The 15601-nt window shown below is 39.0% G+C and overlaps 1 protein-coding gene and 1 pseudogene across 1 annotated transcript in view; one reads left to right on the top strand and one right to left on the bottom strand.

Annotated features, from left to right (window-relative positions):
• Nucleotides 1-7160, top strand: part of LOC107590181 (membrane-associated guanylate kinase, WW and PDZ domain-containing protein 1-like) — a 138851-nt gene extending 131691 nt beyond the window's left edge. The window contains exons 20-23 of the mRNA XM_016278806.1: nt 392-479; nt 915-1058; nt 2596-2734; nt 5741-7160. Coding sequence (XP_016134292.1) covers nt 392-479; nt 915-1058; nt 2596-2734; nt 5741-6930 — 1561 coding nt within the window. The 3' untranslated portion in view covers nt 6931-7160. The remainder of the gene's footprint in view (nt 1-391; nt 480-914; nt 1059-2595; nt 2735-5740) is intronic.
• A 3183-nt stretch (nt 7161-10343) lies between these two features.
• On the bottom strand, nt 10344-11630 carry LOC107590163 (rhodopsin-like; annotated as a pseudogene).
• Nucleotides 11631-15601: the final 3971 nt, after the last annotated feature.

Here is a 15601-nt window from a genome sequence, read left to right as displayed (position 1 = left end):
TATATATATATATATATATATATATATATATATATTAAGCAGCACAACTGTTTTCAACCTTGATAATGACAAATGTTATTTGAGCTGCAAATCAGCATATTAGAATGATTTCTGAAGGATCATGTGACACTGAAGACTCGAGTAATGATGCTGAAAATTCAGCTTTGCATTACAGGAATAAATTACATTTAAAATGTATACATTAAATATTCAATATTTAAATATTACAATTGAAAAGTTATTTTCAAAAAACAATATTTTTGTAGCCTTTGTGAGCACAAAATATCTCTTCTTTATGCAGTAACAATCAGATATTTAAACATTTTTGGGGGGCTACTGTATGTTAGTGCTCATAATTTGACAAAAGTTTTGTCACTGTCTTTTTCCCCAGAAACAACACCAAACCAAAACAGGAGTCTTTTGAGTTCAAAGCCCCACAAGCTCCACCTCCTCCAGCTCCAACACAACCTTCAAATCAGGTACATCACTCGCTCCGTTCCTCACACTGCCATCTGCTTAAGATGTTTGGTCCTCTGAGAGAGGGCATGTCAGTAGTTAGATGAACCGTCGAAAACAAAACAAGGCAAAAGGTTTGAAACACCAAAGCAAATTTGTCAAATGCACATTATGACTCATTTTACACTTGAGGTTCCCTGATTCTAAGGTGGTATTTTGAACTATTTTTTGTGTTTGTTGCTACCTCACAATGGCCCTATCCAGCCCTTCCCTCCCTACCTAAAATATCATCAGAGTCAGATCAATTATTTAAGCTGTCCCTCTGATGCATCTGCTATCAAATACATGTCTTTCCTGCAGTTGGCTTTCATTTCATTTGCTGAAATGGGAGCCTACATTAAAAAAAATGCAATTATAGATTCATCACTGACTTTGGCTTGTATTTGTTTGTGTTTTAGGATGCTGAGTTCTACTCTGTTGATCTGGAGAGGGACAATAAAGGCTTTGGTTTCAGCCTTAGAGGGGGTCGAGAGTACAACATGGACCTGTATGTGCTGAGACTTGCAGAGGACGGAGCAGCCGTGCGAAATGGAAAGATGAGGGTATGTGCAGCTGTGAATCAGGACACACATATTCGGATTTAATCATACTTGAATCTGAAACTGAGTGATTTGAACTTATTTATTATATGTGACCCTGCACCACAAAACCAGCCATAAGGGTCAGTTTTTTTAATTTACACATCACCTGAAAGCTGAATAAATATAATTTTTAGGATAGGACAATATTTGGCCAAGATACATCTATTTCAAAATCTGGAATCTGAGGGTGCAAAAAAAATAAAAATATTGAGAAAATCGCCCTTTAAAGTTGTCCAAATGAAGTTCTCAGCAATGCATATTATTAATCAAAAATTAAGTTTTGATATATTTACAGTAGGAAATTTACAAAATATCTTCATGGAACATGATCTTTACTTAATATCCTAATGATGTTTAGCATAAAAGAAAAATGGCTAATTTTGATCCATACAATGTATTTTTGGCTAATGCTACAAATATACCCTTGCTACTTATGACAGGTTTTGTGGTCCAGGGTCACATATCACCTAAAAGAATAGCCCAAGGATTAGTTATGATAGGTAGCTATTATTTATATGAGTGGTCTTAAGCTGTTGATTTAATTATTAGTTAAATATAACTAATATACTTATTATTATATTATATTATATTATGAATGTTTTAAGTGTTGGATGAATTTTAATAGATGAAAATTAATTATTTTATCTATAATAATATTAATTAAATTGAAATATATTTTAATATTATATTATGTTTTAAATGATAGATTCATTTTAATAAATCCAACTATATTATTAGCCTAAGAATTAGTCATGATAGGTAGCTATTATTTATATGAGGGGTCTTAAACTGTTGTTAATTTAATTATTAGTTTACTATAACTAATATACTTATTATTTTTAATATATTATATTATATAATATAGATTAATATTATATTTTAAATTAATGAAGAATTTTAATAGATGCAACATTATTTTTAAATAATACTACATTATTATATTATATTATATTATATTATGAATGTTTTAAGTGTTCAATGAATTTTAATAGATGGAAATTAATAGTTTTTGTATAATATTAATTAAATTAAAATTTATTTTAATATTATATTTTTAATAATCAGAGCATCACATTTTATTTCTATAGCCATAGTCATCTTGGAAGTGTTCTTATACTGTGGGTTTTTAAAGTATATAAGATTAGAGAAATTAGCTGTCTGTTAGCTTCAATGCTAACAAATGAAATGCAGAGCCGCCATGCTAAGCTCTGCAAGTTAGATGAGAGGATAGTAGCGCAGATACTCTGTGAAGCGCAGCGAGTTGTCAGCCGAAGACCCATTTTTGTGGAAACGGTATTCCCTTGACGATAAGCTCTGACAGCTAACCAGAGGCAGAGGGGAAAATAGCACAAAGGAAATTCTACCTTCTTCTTCATCTTTAGCTGTCTCTATGCATGCCGTGTTTACTGGATGTCAACGCTAAATATAGCTTCCATTGCCTTATTTTTATGCTCTCCACATCCTCTCTCTCTCTCTCTCTCTCTCTTTATCTCTCTAGGTTGGAGATGAGATCCTGGAGATCAATGGGGAGAGCACCAAGGGCATGAAGCACGCCCGCGCCATTGAACTGATCAAAAACGGTGGCCGAAAAGTCCACCTGGTCCTAAGGAGGGGGGACGGCTCTGTGCCAGAATATGGTGGGTCAATCTACGAGAACATCCCCTTCTCCCCTGTCTTCACCCCTTGAGGAGTTCCCCCACGGGGGTCGGCAACACCACCACCTCTTCTTTTCTGCGCACTGGCCCTCTCCTCTGACCTCCTCCTGGGTGATGGGCCTTCCACTCCCTGCCTCTGCGCACTGGGCTAGCCTAGGGGACTCTGGGATATGTGGCTTTTGGGTGGTGGTTGTGGCACATGCTTTTCATAATACTTCACAAGAATTAAAAACAAAACAAACAAAAAAACCGCAAAGTGAGGAAGCAGAAATATTAACGTTTCTAAAACTGGATATACGTTTATTGTTTTTCAGAGGAAAAAAATATGATAAACTCCGTCATGCCCCCCGTTGGGGCGACATGACCATGTCAGTGAGTTGTAACATATTTATGATATTTATTGAAGGTGAATGTAAGCTACTGAGAAGGGTCTATAAGGAGATTCCATGACTTCAACGCATTCTGGTATCATTAGCCGGTTTCGGTAAAAACTCACAATACTGTATTCCACATATTCAGTTATTTTTGCACGTTGTACATGTCAACTGCTTCTTTGCGAACTTTGCAGATGGTTCTTGAACTCCACATTCCATTATCGTTTTTTTGTTTTGTTGTTGTTTCTAACGGATTGTTATCGGACGTTACATCCTTTAATTTACAGACAGAAAGCAACTCACTTATTGAGCATAATGTCAGTGCCGCATGATGTCAGTGAATATCTAAATGTCTTTTTTCCTTGTCAATTTCCATAATATTTATGGAAAATTCACGTACTAGTTTGCCACAGTTATTTTTTATGCTTTTGTTTTTTTCGGTCTTGACCATTTAAAGATGCCCATTCATGTATTTTGTCAAGTTCAGAATGTGATATAATGTGTCCTTTCCTGCACCAACATGATATCTCTGTGAGGTTGTATATTTTTATACCATTTTGTACTTGTTTTTCTCATTTTTTTCTTCCACGTCTCACCACTTTTATTTTCTTTCTGTTTGCAATGTAAACTGCTTCATATGGTGTGTGTGTGTGTGTTTGTGCACATAAGCTTGTTACGGCATCCACATCTCACTGTCTTTGGGTTGGTTTGCTGCTGGGTGAGGATGTGTGTGTGTGTGAGTGTGTGCGCGCGTTTGGTTCCGGCTCTCTCTGTTACTGTTGATTTTTTTCACTCAAGGGTGGGGGCGTTTTATGGACAATCTCTATCTTTGACTAATTGATAAAATAAACACTGTTTCCATTGCAAAAGAGCATAACTCTCTCACGACTGTTGTTTAAGGGATCTAAATGCTCTGCTTCTCTCTCTTCTTTTTTTATCTATTCTTTTCTGTTGTTCTGGGCTCTTCCTTCCACCCCTAGCGATGGTTGCTCCCCAAGTCGCTGCTTGTATGAGATCTGAAAAGACAGGAGAGCCTGCTTTCTACCAAAATCAGACCACGGTTTGTAGATCCCGTGTTCCGTCTCATCACATATCTGGCAGTTTTCTGTGCTGTGGCTTCCACTCAACTGTACTGTCCCTTGCAAGTTCATATACACAGAATGCATTGCCAGTGCTGTGGCCATTCCTGACATTGTGACCTGAATGAGTGGGTTCATTCTTGCATTTAAAGTTTGCCGAGATGAAAACCTCATCAGTGAATGCAATTTTTTTTTCTTATTAGTGGGTGTTGTTTTATTTTGCTGTCATGCGGTTTTTTATTTAAATTTTTTTGTCGACGATTGCCACCCACCAAAGCCATTAACCGGTACAGGTAAATCTTCTTTGACTCTTTGGATCCCTGTCTATCTTCAGCATGCTAGGTTTCTCTCACAAAAAAAGTAGCTCAAAAGTGCTTCTACATGTAGAATGTTAGTTCTGAACTTCAGAAAAGAGTCGTGGGAACAGAAAGGTCTGTCTGCCTCAGGTTTGTTACATCCATTTTTCTAATCATATAGACACGTCTATCACAAACCAGTCCATTATGTTTGGATATTAAACTTTTGAACAGCATTTTAAAAGCATCAAATGCATGAGTTCATCATTTGCATCAACACTAAAACTATTCTTAATTGTTGATTGAACACTTTCAGTGTAGTCAGAATCAGTAAGTACGTTAACATGCACAGTTAAGGCAGATATTTGCTCAGTTATAATTTCTCTGTCCAAGTATTCATGGCAAATATTTGGGAAAAAAAGGTCACACATCACCTCTGCCTTTCGAAGCACAGTGCTAAGGCCAATTGTAGTTTGATTAATGTATAAGTATTGGGCAATAGTCACTAGACTTCACTAAAGTGGACTAGTTCTATTTCAGTTCGACATAAAAAAACTAAAAGCTGGAATACACTACACTACAAAAAAATCTGAATAGATTTTTGAAATGCTAGGACTCATACACTTGCAGATTTGCTGAAAATGGTTCCAAAAAAAACTGGCCATCATACACTGAATGACTGTTCATGCTACCAGACTTACACGTCATTTGGAACAGAACAAACCCACGCAGAAGCATGCAGCTTGTTGCTGCATGTTGAAAGACATGCATGACAAAGGAAAACAATATCTTTTAAAATTGACTCAAAACATTGAATGATGATTGATTTCCTCCGACTGGATGGAATTATAATCTGAAGCTAAAAAGTCGGAGTCTGTGCCAATCATACACCATTCTGTGAAATCTGTCAAGTCCGACTGACCAAACTCCGCAGACTGGCTTTGGCGTTCCTCAACAAGCGTCGACTCCTCCAGACTGCAAAAATCTGGGCGAAAGTGATGTAGTGGATTCCAGCCTTGACTGTTGTTCTAGTCTGACTGAAATCAGACTTTTAAAGTGCATGTAAACGTACTTAATGGGGGCAAGGTAGTCTAGTCATGGCAACAGCTTAACCAATAAGAGCATTCGAAAATATAGTAATAACAAAGACAAAACACTTTCACAATTCATCACAAACATGATACTTGTTCAGCCAGTATGTGACAACTGAGTTCACCCATAATTACTCGTATCTTACAGACGGCATCAACGACGGCAACGGCCTCAGCGCCGGTGCACAAACTGTTTCGGAAGTGAACGCAGCTCCTCTCGAAAGTCGGCCCCACCCACCATCGGAGTCCAGCTATCCACCAGACCTTCACAAATCATCACAAAATGACGACAGGAGGGCGCGGGAGTCGGGCCAACAGGAGCACGGCCACCGGTCAAACCACCGCCACATCAACCACAGACACCGCTCCCCTGAAAAGAAGAGCAGGAGCAAAGGGCACAGCAAGGACAGTGGAACCTCAAAGCCTCATAAGAGGAAGGGCGACAAGAAGAGGTCCAGCAAAGATGACTCACACCATCACCACCACCACAGTCACAACCAGAATCACCATCACCACCGGAGGCACCGCTCCCCAGAGAGGCGCAGAGCTCGGAGCGCTGAGAACACCTTGGACAGTCGATACGACCAGAGACACGGCCGCTCACCGGATAGACGCCACCATCGCCACTCTTCTCCTCGCAGACACAGTTCACCTCAGCGCTCACCCCACCGATCCGGTTATCGCCGCAGCTCTCCTTACCACCGTAGATCCCCCTACCGTTCCCCACAAAGATCCAGATACCAGTCTCCCTCGAGACGTCCTGCGGCTTCCTCAGATAAACCCTACAACGGTGACTTCGACAGGGGGCTGGATATGACCTTAAAAGAGCCTCCTGCTCCGAAACCTCCATCTCGATCCGAGAGCATTCCACATTTGGCAACGTCCCTGGACCGGCTCAATCTGGAAGACACCCTACCAAGACAGCCACCCAGCTACCTTGACGACCTTTCCCCTATGGAGCGAGCATATCGCGACTCGACCCTTTTCCGCGGGGCTTCTCGAGATGGCACCTTTCCCCGCATTCGGACACCCGACTCGGATTCAGCCTTCCAGAACTACAACTCGTTGTTGAGGGGCCGCTCCCCTGTGAGAAGTGGGGGCAGACAGGACGGATACCATAGAGTCGAGTCTTCGGTTTCAAACTCGTACCGGACCAGGAGTCTAGGTCGAGACCTGTCTCCCATCAGAGGGTACCGTGATGAGGAGGAAGAGGAGGTCGAATCCCAGCTGAGTGATTATTATAGCACGCTCAGATCCAGTTACAGTAGAGCTAACAACAGTGTACCTGAGCCAAGGAGGAAGGCCTACAAAGAGAGCCCTAAAGACCTCAGCATTTGATGGGTCGGCTATGAAGGGCACCATTCCCAGAACCCACTGTCCACACGAGCCTTCATCCAAGGACTGCGCAGACCCTGGATACTAAATTATTGATTTGAAATCTGGTGTTTTCTCATGGTTGAACATCTTTACAACTCTCAACAGCAGAAGAATGATTTTGTTTCTTTCCATCAAATCGTCATTTTGGTTTCTTTTATGACCCTTTTTATAAGTCTGCTAGCAGTTCTACAGAGATTGACAACTATGTATAAAGAAAACGATTATGTGCCTAACAGTACCATTCTTGGTGTTTTCTTTTTTGATTTTCTTTTTTGTTGTTTTACAAAGGACAGCCTTTTGGACTACTGTCCGATTATGAAATATTCTGTTACAGAGAGCCCTCTCATGCACCGAGCAGCTCAGTCAATGTGGTGCTCAGACATATACTGTGCATGTCTTTACACTTTCAATGTCCTTTCTCTTTTATTTTCTCTCTCTTCCCCAGTGCCACTGTTTTTTAGACATTTGACCAGAGTATAGCACAAGCCTGCATTCGTTTGTATATTTTTGACAGTTTGCAGTATGTGTACATTCAGAGGTGATCATTTTAAAAGAATGAAGGGATAATGAAATAAAAACTATGATGATAATGTTAAAAAATAAAAACAGTATATATACATATTTTGATGGTCTTTCTTATAATTCTCAAGCTTTGCACAAAAAGGAAATAGGCTAGTTAGCGGGTCAAGTGGAGGATAACTTGGACTGTGAAATTTATTCAAGATGGATGCGTGTGGGAGGTGGAGACTGTTTAACTGCACTAGGTTCTTCTCTAACACTTTGCCAACATGTCTGGAAAATAAAGAGGAGGAGAGAACAAAGACTTCTTTATCTTCTTGGCAGTTCAAAAGGTGAAGGAAGAGAGATCCAATACACTACCCACAGAGTCGACAGCGTTTTAAAAATCCAGTGAGAACTCCTTCTCTCGGGTTATCAGATGAATAAGAGACTGAGCCTTCCTCTCTGGCTTAAAGAGAATTATGTGAATGCATAAAAAGAGAAATGCATCAGGTGTACTTTGTTCTCTGCAGACTGCAGCCCTAGTAGGGATAGAGTGGTTAGGGATCAGAGGGAATTAGTATGTCCTCACTTCACAACATAACTTTAAAGGGTTAGTTCACCCCAAAATGAAAATTCTGTCATTAATTACTCACCCTCATGTCATTTAAAACCTGTAAGACCTTCATTCATCTTCATAACACAAATTAAGTATTTTAATATTTTTGATGGAATCTGAGAGCTGTCTGACCCTCCCATAGACAGCAACACAACTGAAATGTTCCCAGACAGAAAAGTAGCAAGGACATCGCTAAAAAAGTCAATGTGACATCAGTGGCTCAACTTCAATTTTGCGAAGCTACGAGAATACTTTTTGTGCGCAAAGAAAACAAAAATATAATTTATTTAACAATTCTTAAAAACCCAAGTTACGTCTTCTGCCATTTTGGAGAGTACCCAAGAACGTAATCTGCGTTTTTTACATTAGGGGGGATAAGCGCGCGCATGAGCATAATTGGCATAATCAGCGTTGTTTACACTTAGGGTAAAGCGTGCGTATACGTTGTGATACTCTCCAAAATGGCGGAAGACAGTAACTCGGGGGAGAAGAATTGTTGAATAAAATCGCCATTTTTGTTTTCTTTGCGCACAAAAAGTATTCTCGTAGCGTCGCAAAATTGAAGTTGAGCCACTGATGTCACATGGACTGTTTTACCGATGTCCTTGCTACGTTTCTGTCTGGGAACATTTCAGTTGCATTGCTGTCTATGGGAGGGTCAGACAGCTCTCAGATTCCATCAAAAATATCTTAATTTGTGTTACGAAGATGGCCTTTACGGGTTTGGAACGACATGAGAGTGAGTAATTAATGACAGAATTTTTATTTTGGGGGGAACTAACCCTTTAAAGAATGAGAATAAACATTACTGGTCCAGAAATGCATTTTAAAGACCTCATTATGTTTATGTATTTTTATTCAGCTTTCATGTCATTTAGGTTTGCACAACAAAAAAGTTAATGCTTGTACGATTTGGTCTACAGCAAAATATTGAAACGGTAGAACTCGCGATTTTCACTCAACACATGAAAAGGTGAACAATGTGCGACAGAAAGCTTTTTAATATCTGGCACAAGGCAAAAGTAGTTGATTCATTCCTGGAATGACATAGCGTTAGTTGCGCTACCTGGTGTGAATGGCTGTTATTTTGACCTCATTTTAGTCCCACTGCTGCATCCAAGAATAGAAGGCCTACATTTTGGAGAATGAAAAAACAGGAATGGAGTGATGTAAGCTACAGACACTGTTGCTTTCCTGCTGTGCAAAAGTATGCTGACTTCCCAACATCCAGATCTGAACAAAGAACAATGTGTCATGCACTACAGTGACTCTATCTATCTATCTGTCTCTGTCTGTCTGTCTATCTATCTATCTATCTATCTAGGCTAGCATTTGTGACCATCTCTTCTGTTTATGCAGGTTTGAATTTGTATTCTGTTGTACATCAGGGGAGGGTAAAAGGTTGCTGGGTTGTCATAGTTACCTCAAGGTCATTTTTACAGAGTTTCATAGGCATTTGTTTCCAAAGAGCATGGCGCAAAAACCTTAAAATGCCAATAAAAATCAAGGAAACATTGATTTTCCTTGCTCACATAACAGACAATGTATTTGTAGTTGCGTTTGGCAGTCAGTGTCACTGAGTTCATTTTGATCATTGTAAGAAAAAAACATTTTGCAGTTTTGCAATGAACTGTTTGATATTGTCTAGATATCAGTACATAAAGTACAGTACATCATTTTAACATTAAGTGTAAAATCTACATTGCCCTTTACATTCAATAAAAAAAAGAGATTCTTTGAACACCTTTGGATTTATCTCAGTCCTATTTAGCACATTCTTTTGCAGCTGGCATAAGGTAACATTGTTGCAGTGATCAATGTTACATTTACATTTACATTGTCATTTAGCAGACACTTTTATCCAAAGCGACTTACAAATGAGGACAATGGAAGCAATCAAAATCAACAAAAGCGCAATGATCAGCTATAATGTTACTTATACTTGTTACTTTTATATACTGGTACTATGTAGCAGTTTTATTTGTTCTGCTCAAATTCATGAAACTAAGTTATAAAAATTATACAGTTTTATATTTTAAAATTGTGTAATGATAAAGCTAAATTTTCAGCAGCCATAACTCCACTGTTCATTGTCATGTGAAGGAGTAGTAAAGTGCTGTTCTTGTCTAATAGAGATACTTTTACGTTCCCATCCACAGTCATCCACATCCCATATGTCATTCGTTACAGGGAAGTAACTGTCATAGGTTGCAGACAGCTGAACTGTATATTTTGTAAATAGCCCAGAGCATGACCCTCAGGTAGAAGATTCAGAGCTGGAGACAGATGAGGTCTCTGTCTTGGACTTTGAGGTAGAACTTCCCTCCTCCTCATCCTGGAAGGAATCTTTTCCACGGCACAGTATTAACATCATGGAGTGGCGGAACTGCTTATTCATGAAGACGTAAATGAGTGGGTTATAGAGTGCCGAGCTCTTGGCGAAAAATGCCGGGATGGTCATAAAAATGGGGCTGAACTGACTTCCCTGGTGGGTGAAGGTATACCAGGCGACGCTGCCATAGGGGAGCCAACATATTAGGAAAGCGATGATCATGAGGATTACCATTCGAGTAACTTCTCGCTCGGCCCTCTGAGTAGTTTCTGATTCTTGCTGCTCGGCGGCTGCGACCTTGACGGTGCAAAGCAGTCGGCCGTAGCAGAAAGAAATGATGGTGAGATGAATTGAGAAGTGCACAACGAACATGTAGATAACAAAAGACTCGTTCTCAGTCTCAGGATTCAACGTGTAATAGTCCACTCCACACAAACACTGCAGGCCCTCGGGGATGTAGCGGGACCATCCGAGGAGAGGCGGTAAGGCACACGAACAGGCCATCGTCCAAGAAATAGCGACACCATAAGTGGTGTGGAGTTGCGTGAAGCGAAATCTGGTGAAGGGCTTGCAGACAACCACCCATCTCTCCACAGCCAAGACAACCAGAGAGAGTGTGATCTCGCCGCCAAGAGTAGCGAAGAGACCCTCCAAGTTGCAGCCGGTGTTCTGACAAATAATGCTACCTATCAGATTATGCTACCAACACTGTATTTATCCTACTGTAAGGGTAGGTTTAGGGTTGGGGTTGGTGTACATGTTAATAAAGCCTCACACTATATTAATATCATGCTGGAAGCTAAATCTGATAGGTAGCACTTTTCGCTATCGAACTATGCTACCATCTGTTTTAATGGGAGGTAGCAAAATCTGACAGGGTAGCACAAATAGTCAGAACACCGGCACGTACGGTGTTCTGAGGTGTAGAAGGTGGTCGTGAATCCACCAAACACCATAAAGAGGTCGGCCACGGCTAAGTTCAGAAGGATGTAGTTCAGGGGTGTCCGCAGCTTTTTGTTTTTAATTGTCACGTTCAATGTGAGGCCGTTGGTTGGGAATGCAGGTCACGATGAGGAAGAGCATGTACACGGCGACAGAGTAGAATGCCAACGGTGAGGCCAGGTAGAATTGTGGGTACTCATAAGGGCTGCGCACCACACCAGTCACATTGGACATGGGAACGTAAAAGTCTGGTCCCTCCGTGCCACTCATGACGAACGGTGTGTTTGGTCTGGGAAATTGAGCACACTCCGCTCGGGTGCCTTTAAAGGGCAGATTATAGATTAGCATATTTGACTGGTCAGCAGAATTCTGGTTCAGGTAATGCTTATCTTAATCTCTGCCTGCACTTAAACACTCATGGTATGATCAGGTTATGTGGATTGAATCTGTCTACATCAGTTGGGTTAAACAGATCAGTTGGTGCATAGATCAATTTCTAAAACAACACACCTCACGTTGTCTCACTTTCATCTTTAAAACATCTATTTATAATTATCACAAAGACACAACTAAACTAAAGAGTGTAAGAGTAGACAAATGAACATGAAAATGAACTGTACATTACTTTTTAAATAAAAGTGAAAGATTATAATTTTTTTTAATGTTCTATATGTGGTCTTGCTTCACCAGTGTTAATCAGTTTTTTTTTTTTGATTTCCGTTTTATAGCTTTAATGCTAACAATTAGAGTTTGAACCTAGCCTTGAACACATTTGAAACTTATGTGCCTTAATGTGTTATCCACTTAAATTCACAACGCTAATATAAAAACTGTTATAAAAGCTTGTTGAACCTTGAAATAGTAAGAGAGGGAAAACTTTTTCATCATCATCATTAATTCCTTTATTTATTACAGATTTCTATTTTTCAGGATTGTATAGTTGTTGACTAACAATTAGACTTTGTAGAGATGCTATTTAAGGAAACAATATATAATTATATTATTATAATTTATATACAAGTATATGCTATAGTTATATTTTATATCATATTGCTATAGCATATATCATTTATGAACCACATTTGGAGGATTATGAATTTTTCAGACAGTAGACAACTAAAATGTAATTGTCTGACAATTTGTATTATTATTTGATTTCAACAAATAATAACTGTATTAGTCAGGTTTTACTTGGTATTCAGCCCTGGAGACAAAGGAAGGCTATAATTTAATATTTCTCTCAACAAGAAATTCAAAACATACTTATATTTTTAAATGGTTAAATATCTTTTCCATGAAGAGACACTGAAAACATGATGTCACATCAACAGAAATGAAGTATGAACCCTCTGCGTTTCTTGGCCAATAACTTCCCACGCGCCATCTTGTGGTGAATATCTGAATTGACAGTTTCTCTATCAATTTTATTTCAGTTAGTTAGTTATGAACATGATGCATCCCTGAAATCCAGCAACTTATGTTGAAATCATCATGTTAAACATGGATTATAATGACTTCTAATTGCCTACGGATTTCTATCTTGTCAGTTTATGTTACTTTTGGCTGTAAATTTGATGTATGATCATAACATAGGCAGTTTTACAGAAATGTTACGTTTAGTGCACTGAGTAGTTTGAATGGGAAACAATGGGGGCCTATAATAGGGGTCCTCCTTTGGCACAATGCAGACACGCCCTCTACTGTTGACACACAACCCTGCAAGAGTGTGACCAGTCTATAAATTTGTCATGAACTCTGTCCTTATGCAATTTATTTAGTATTGTCACATTTGTAAACTGGTATGAGTCAGCACTTTGATTTACTGGATTTCAAAGAAGGATCCACCAAGTCCACTTCACAGCGATGTGTCCTTGAAATAATACTTTTTTGTTTTGTTTGGTTACATTTAATTCAATATAATTTCATATGCTTCACTTTGTACTCCTATTTTATCGATTTTTGGCCGTTTCTATTTAGCTGAATTTATACCTACAATTTTATATATAATTCTTGATGAGTATTTGTACATGCACTTGTGTTTCAAATGTAGGTACACTGTAATACTGAAGTGTGAACCATTACTCTTTCTTTAAAATCTGCATGTTTCTTTGAAATGAATGCAATATTTTCTCAAACATCAATCCTTCACTCTCCAGGAGCTTTTGTAGGACTGGCTGCTTAATAGCGTCTGCTTCTTTACTTTGACGGGAGATCTGGCCTGGGGAGTTGAATGATTTTATTCTAGTAGTGTATTAAATTATCTGTGCCTGTGACACAGAAAGACCAAACAAATGATTTCTCACATCAGCAGAGCCTCCTGTGTGTCTTAAACAGCACTCTTATCTCTCTCTCTGGGTCCTTTAGTGCTGGTTCTCTGGATAAAACAGGACTGTACATTATTCTGTTATTAATACGTCAGGATCAAAAGCTTTTAGTGCTAACTGGTAGTAACAGTCTGTTTCTTTGACATGTACGGTTTGCCTCTAACCAAAGGCAGTAGTGTGTTTAATTAAGCACCACGCAAAATGTTACTTTTTATAAATTCTAAACATGTCCCAGGGATTTCTTCATTTGGATACAGTGCATTTATTTATGTACCATCCATCCTTTGTTCCAGGTAGTTCAAAATTTAACAATCTTTTGCTGAGTGAATCAGATTCTTAAGAAGTATTTGCTGTGTATGACACCATTCTTGTTCTTTTTGAGGGTAGACAGCTTTCTCCTACCCCCGCTGAAATAAGATTCTGTCACACTTGATGGCCATACTGGTACTTTGGTGTCAGCCTGTATTTGGTTTATGCCAGACACAACATTTGGCTTTCAGGTCAGCTTGAGTGTTGTCACACTGCAGTATTTTCTTTTGAAGGGTTTTAGGTTCCATCTCCCAAAGAGCAGTGTTGAAGAACTGCTACTGATGTCTGGATAGTCTCTCCAATTTTAGCAAGAGAGTGTTGAAACTCTGTTAGTCTTGCAACTGACCAGACAATTGCTCTTCTTGTCCAGTTGCTTAATTTGTCTGGGTTGTTTCTTTCTGTTTTGCCACAGTAGCCCTCAAAAGCATTCCTTAGAAGTTTTTAAGGTCTTCCAGGTTTCTGCCTAATAAAATAGTATGAGCCATTTTAATGCAATTATGTGTTTGTTTGGGTAGTGCACTGGAAATAGTATATTAGGGCAATTGGTTAATGAGACAGGTGTATTGGTAGTAGGGAAGAAGCACACAGTTTTTGACCGGTTTGGATCGTGCTTCATCATGCCAAATTATTGGAGTATGTGTTTGGACTGAGTTGAACTTTATGCTGTGTCTACAAGTTATGGACTTTTGTATCCTACGAACTAGACAAAATGACACCACGGGAAGCAATGTTTATTCATTGGAGCACAATAAAGAAAGACACTGTTGCATTTTACTTCGGTTTTGCATGGACTTATTTTTACGCGTCAATTACTTGCTTGTTCCTATTACCAATACTAGCGTCTTAGTGGAAGCCGCTACAAAAATCTTAACATCTATTTCAATTCAGTGACTAATGAGAGCACGATCAGTTTGCTTGTTGGTATTTAAAAATGCAAAAGTATTTTGATTCTTACAGAATTGTGCATCTTCTGAACAAACATCCCATTTCATTATGCTTTAATTTGACATTAATGCTTTAATCGGCATTATTTTAGTTTTATTTATTTATACTCTGTGTGTGTGTGTGTGTGTGTGTGTGTGTGTGTGTGTGCGCGTTTTTGTGACAAATGAGGACATACATTTGTATAATGACAAAGGTATGACATAGGTATTACAAGTAGAAGGTGACTTTTCAGGACATTACCCCATGTCCCCACTTTTCAAAACGATTATAAATCACACAGAATGGAGTGTATTGAAAATCTGAAATAGCACAGTTTCCTGTGATGGGTAGGTTTAGGGGTAGGTTTGGTGTAGGGCAATAGAATATACAGTCTGTACAGTATAAAAACCATTACGCCTATGGGATGTCCCCACTTTTCACAAAAACAAACCTGTGTGTGTGTGTGTGTGTGTGTGTGAGTGAGTGAGTGAGTGAGTGAGTGAGTGAGTGAGTGAGTGAGTGAGTGAGTGAGTGAGTGAGTGAGTGAGTGAGTGAGTGAGTGAGTGAGTGAGTGAGTGAGTGAGTGAGTGAGAGAGAGAAATGCTGAAATGAAGTAGTGTGCATGTTGTGATTGCAATATGGCATTTGTATAGTTACTGAGTCTGAGTTTGGTCCAGAAAGCTG

This window comes from Sinocyclocheilus grahami, unplaced genomic scaffold (assembly GCF_001515645.1).
Source record: "Sinocyclocheilus grahami isolate Dianchi unplaced genomic scaffold, SAMN03320097.WGS_v1.1 scaffold125.1, whole genome shotgun sequence".
In the NCBI taxonomy this organism is placed as follows: Eukaryota; Metazoa; Chordata; class Actinopteri; order Cypriniformes; family Cyprinidae; genus Sinocyclocheilus; species Sinocyclocheilus grahami.
Note: the sequence above shows the minus strand (reverse complement) of the source record. Positions and strands in the feature narration are given on the sequence as shown.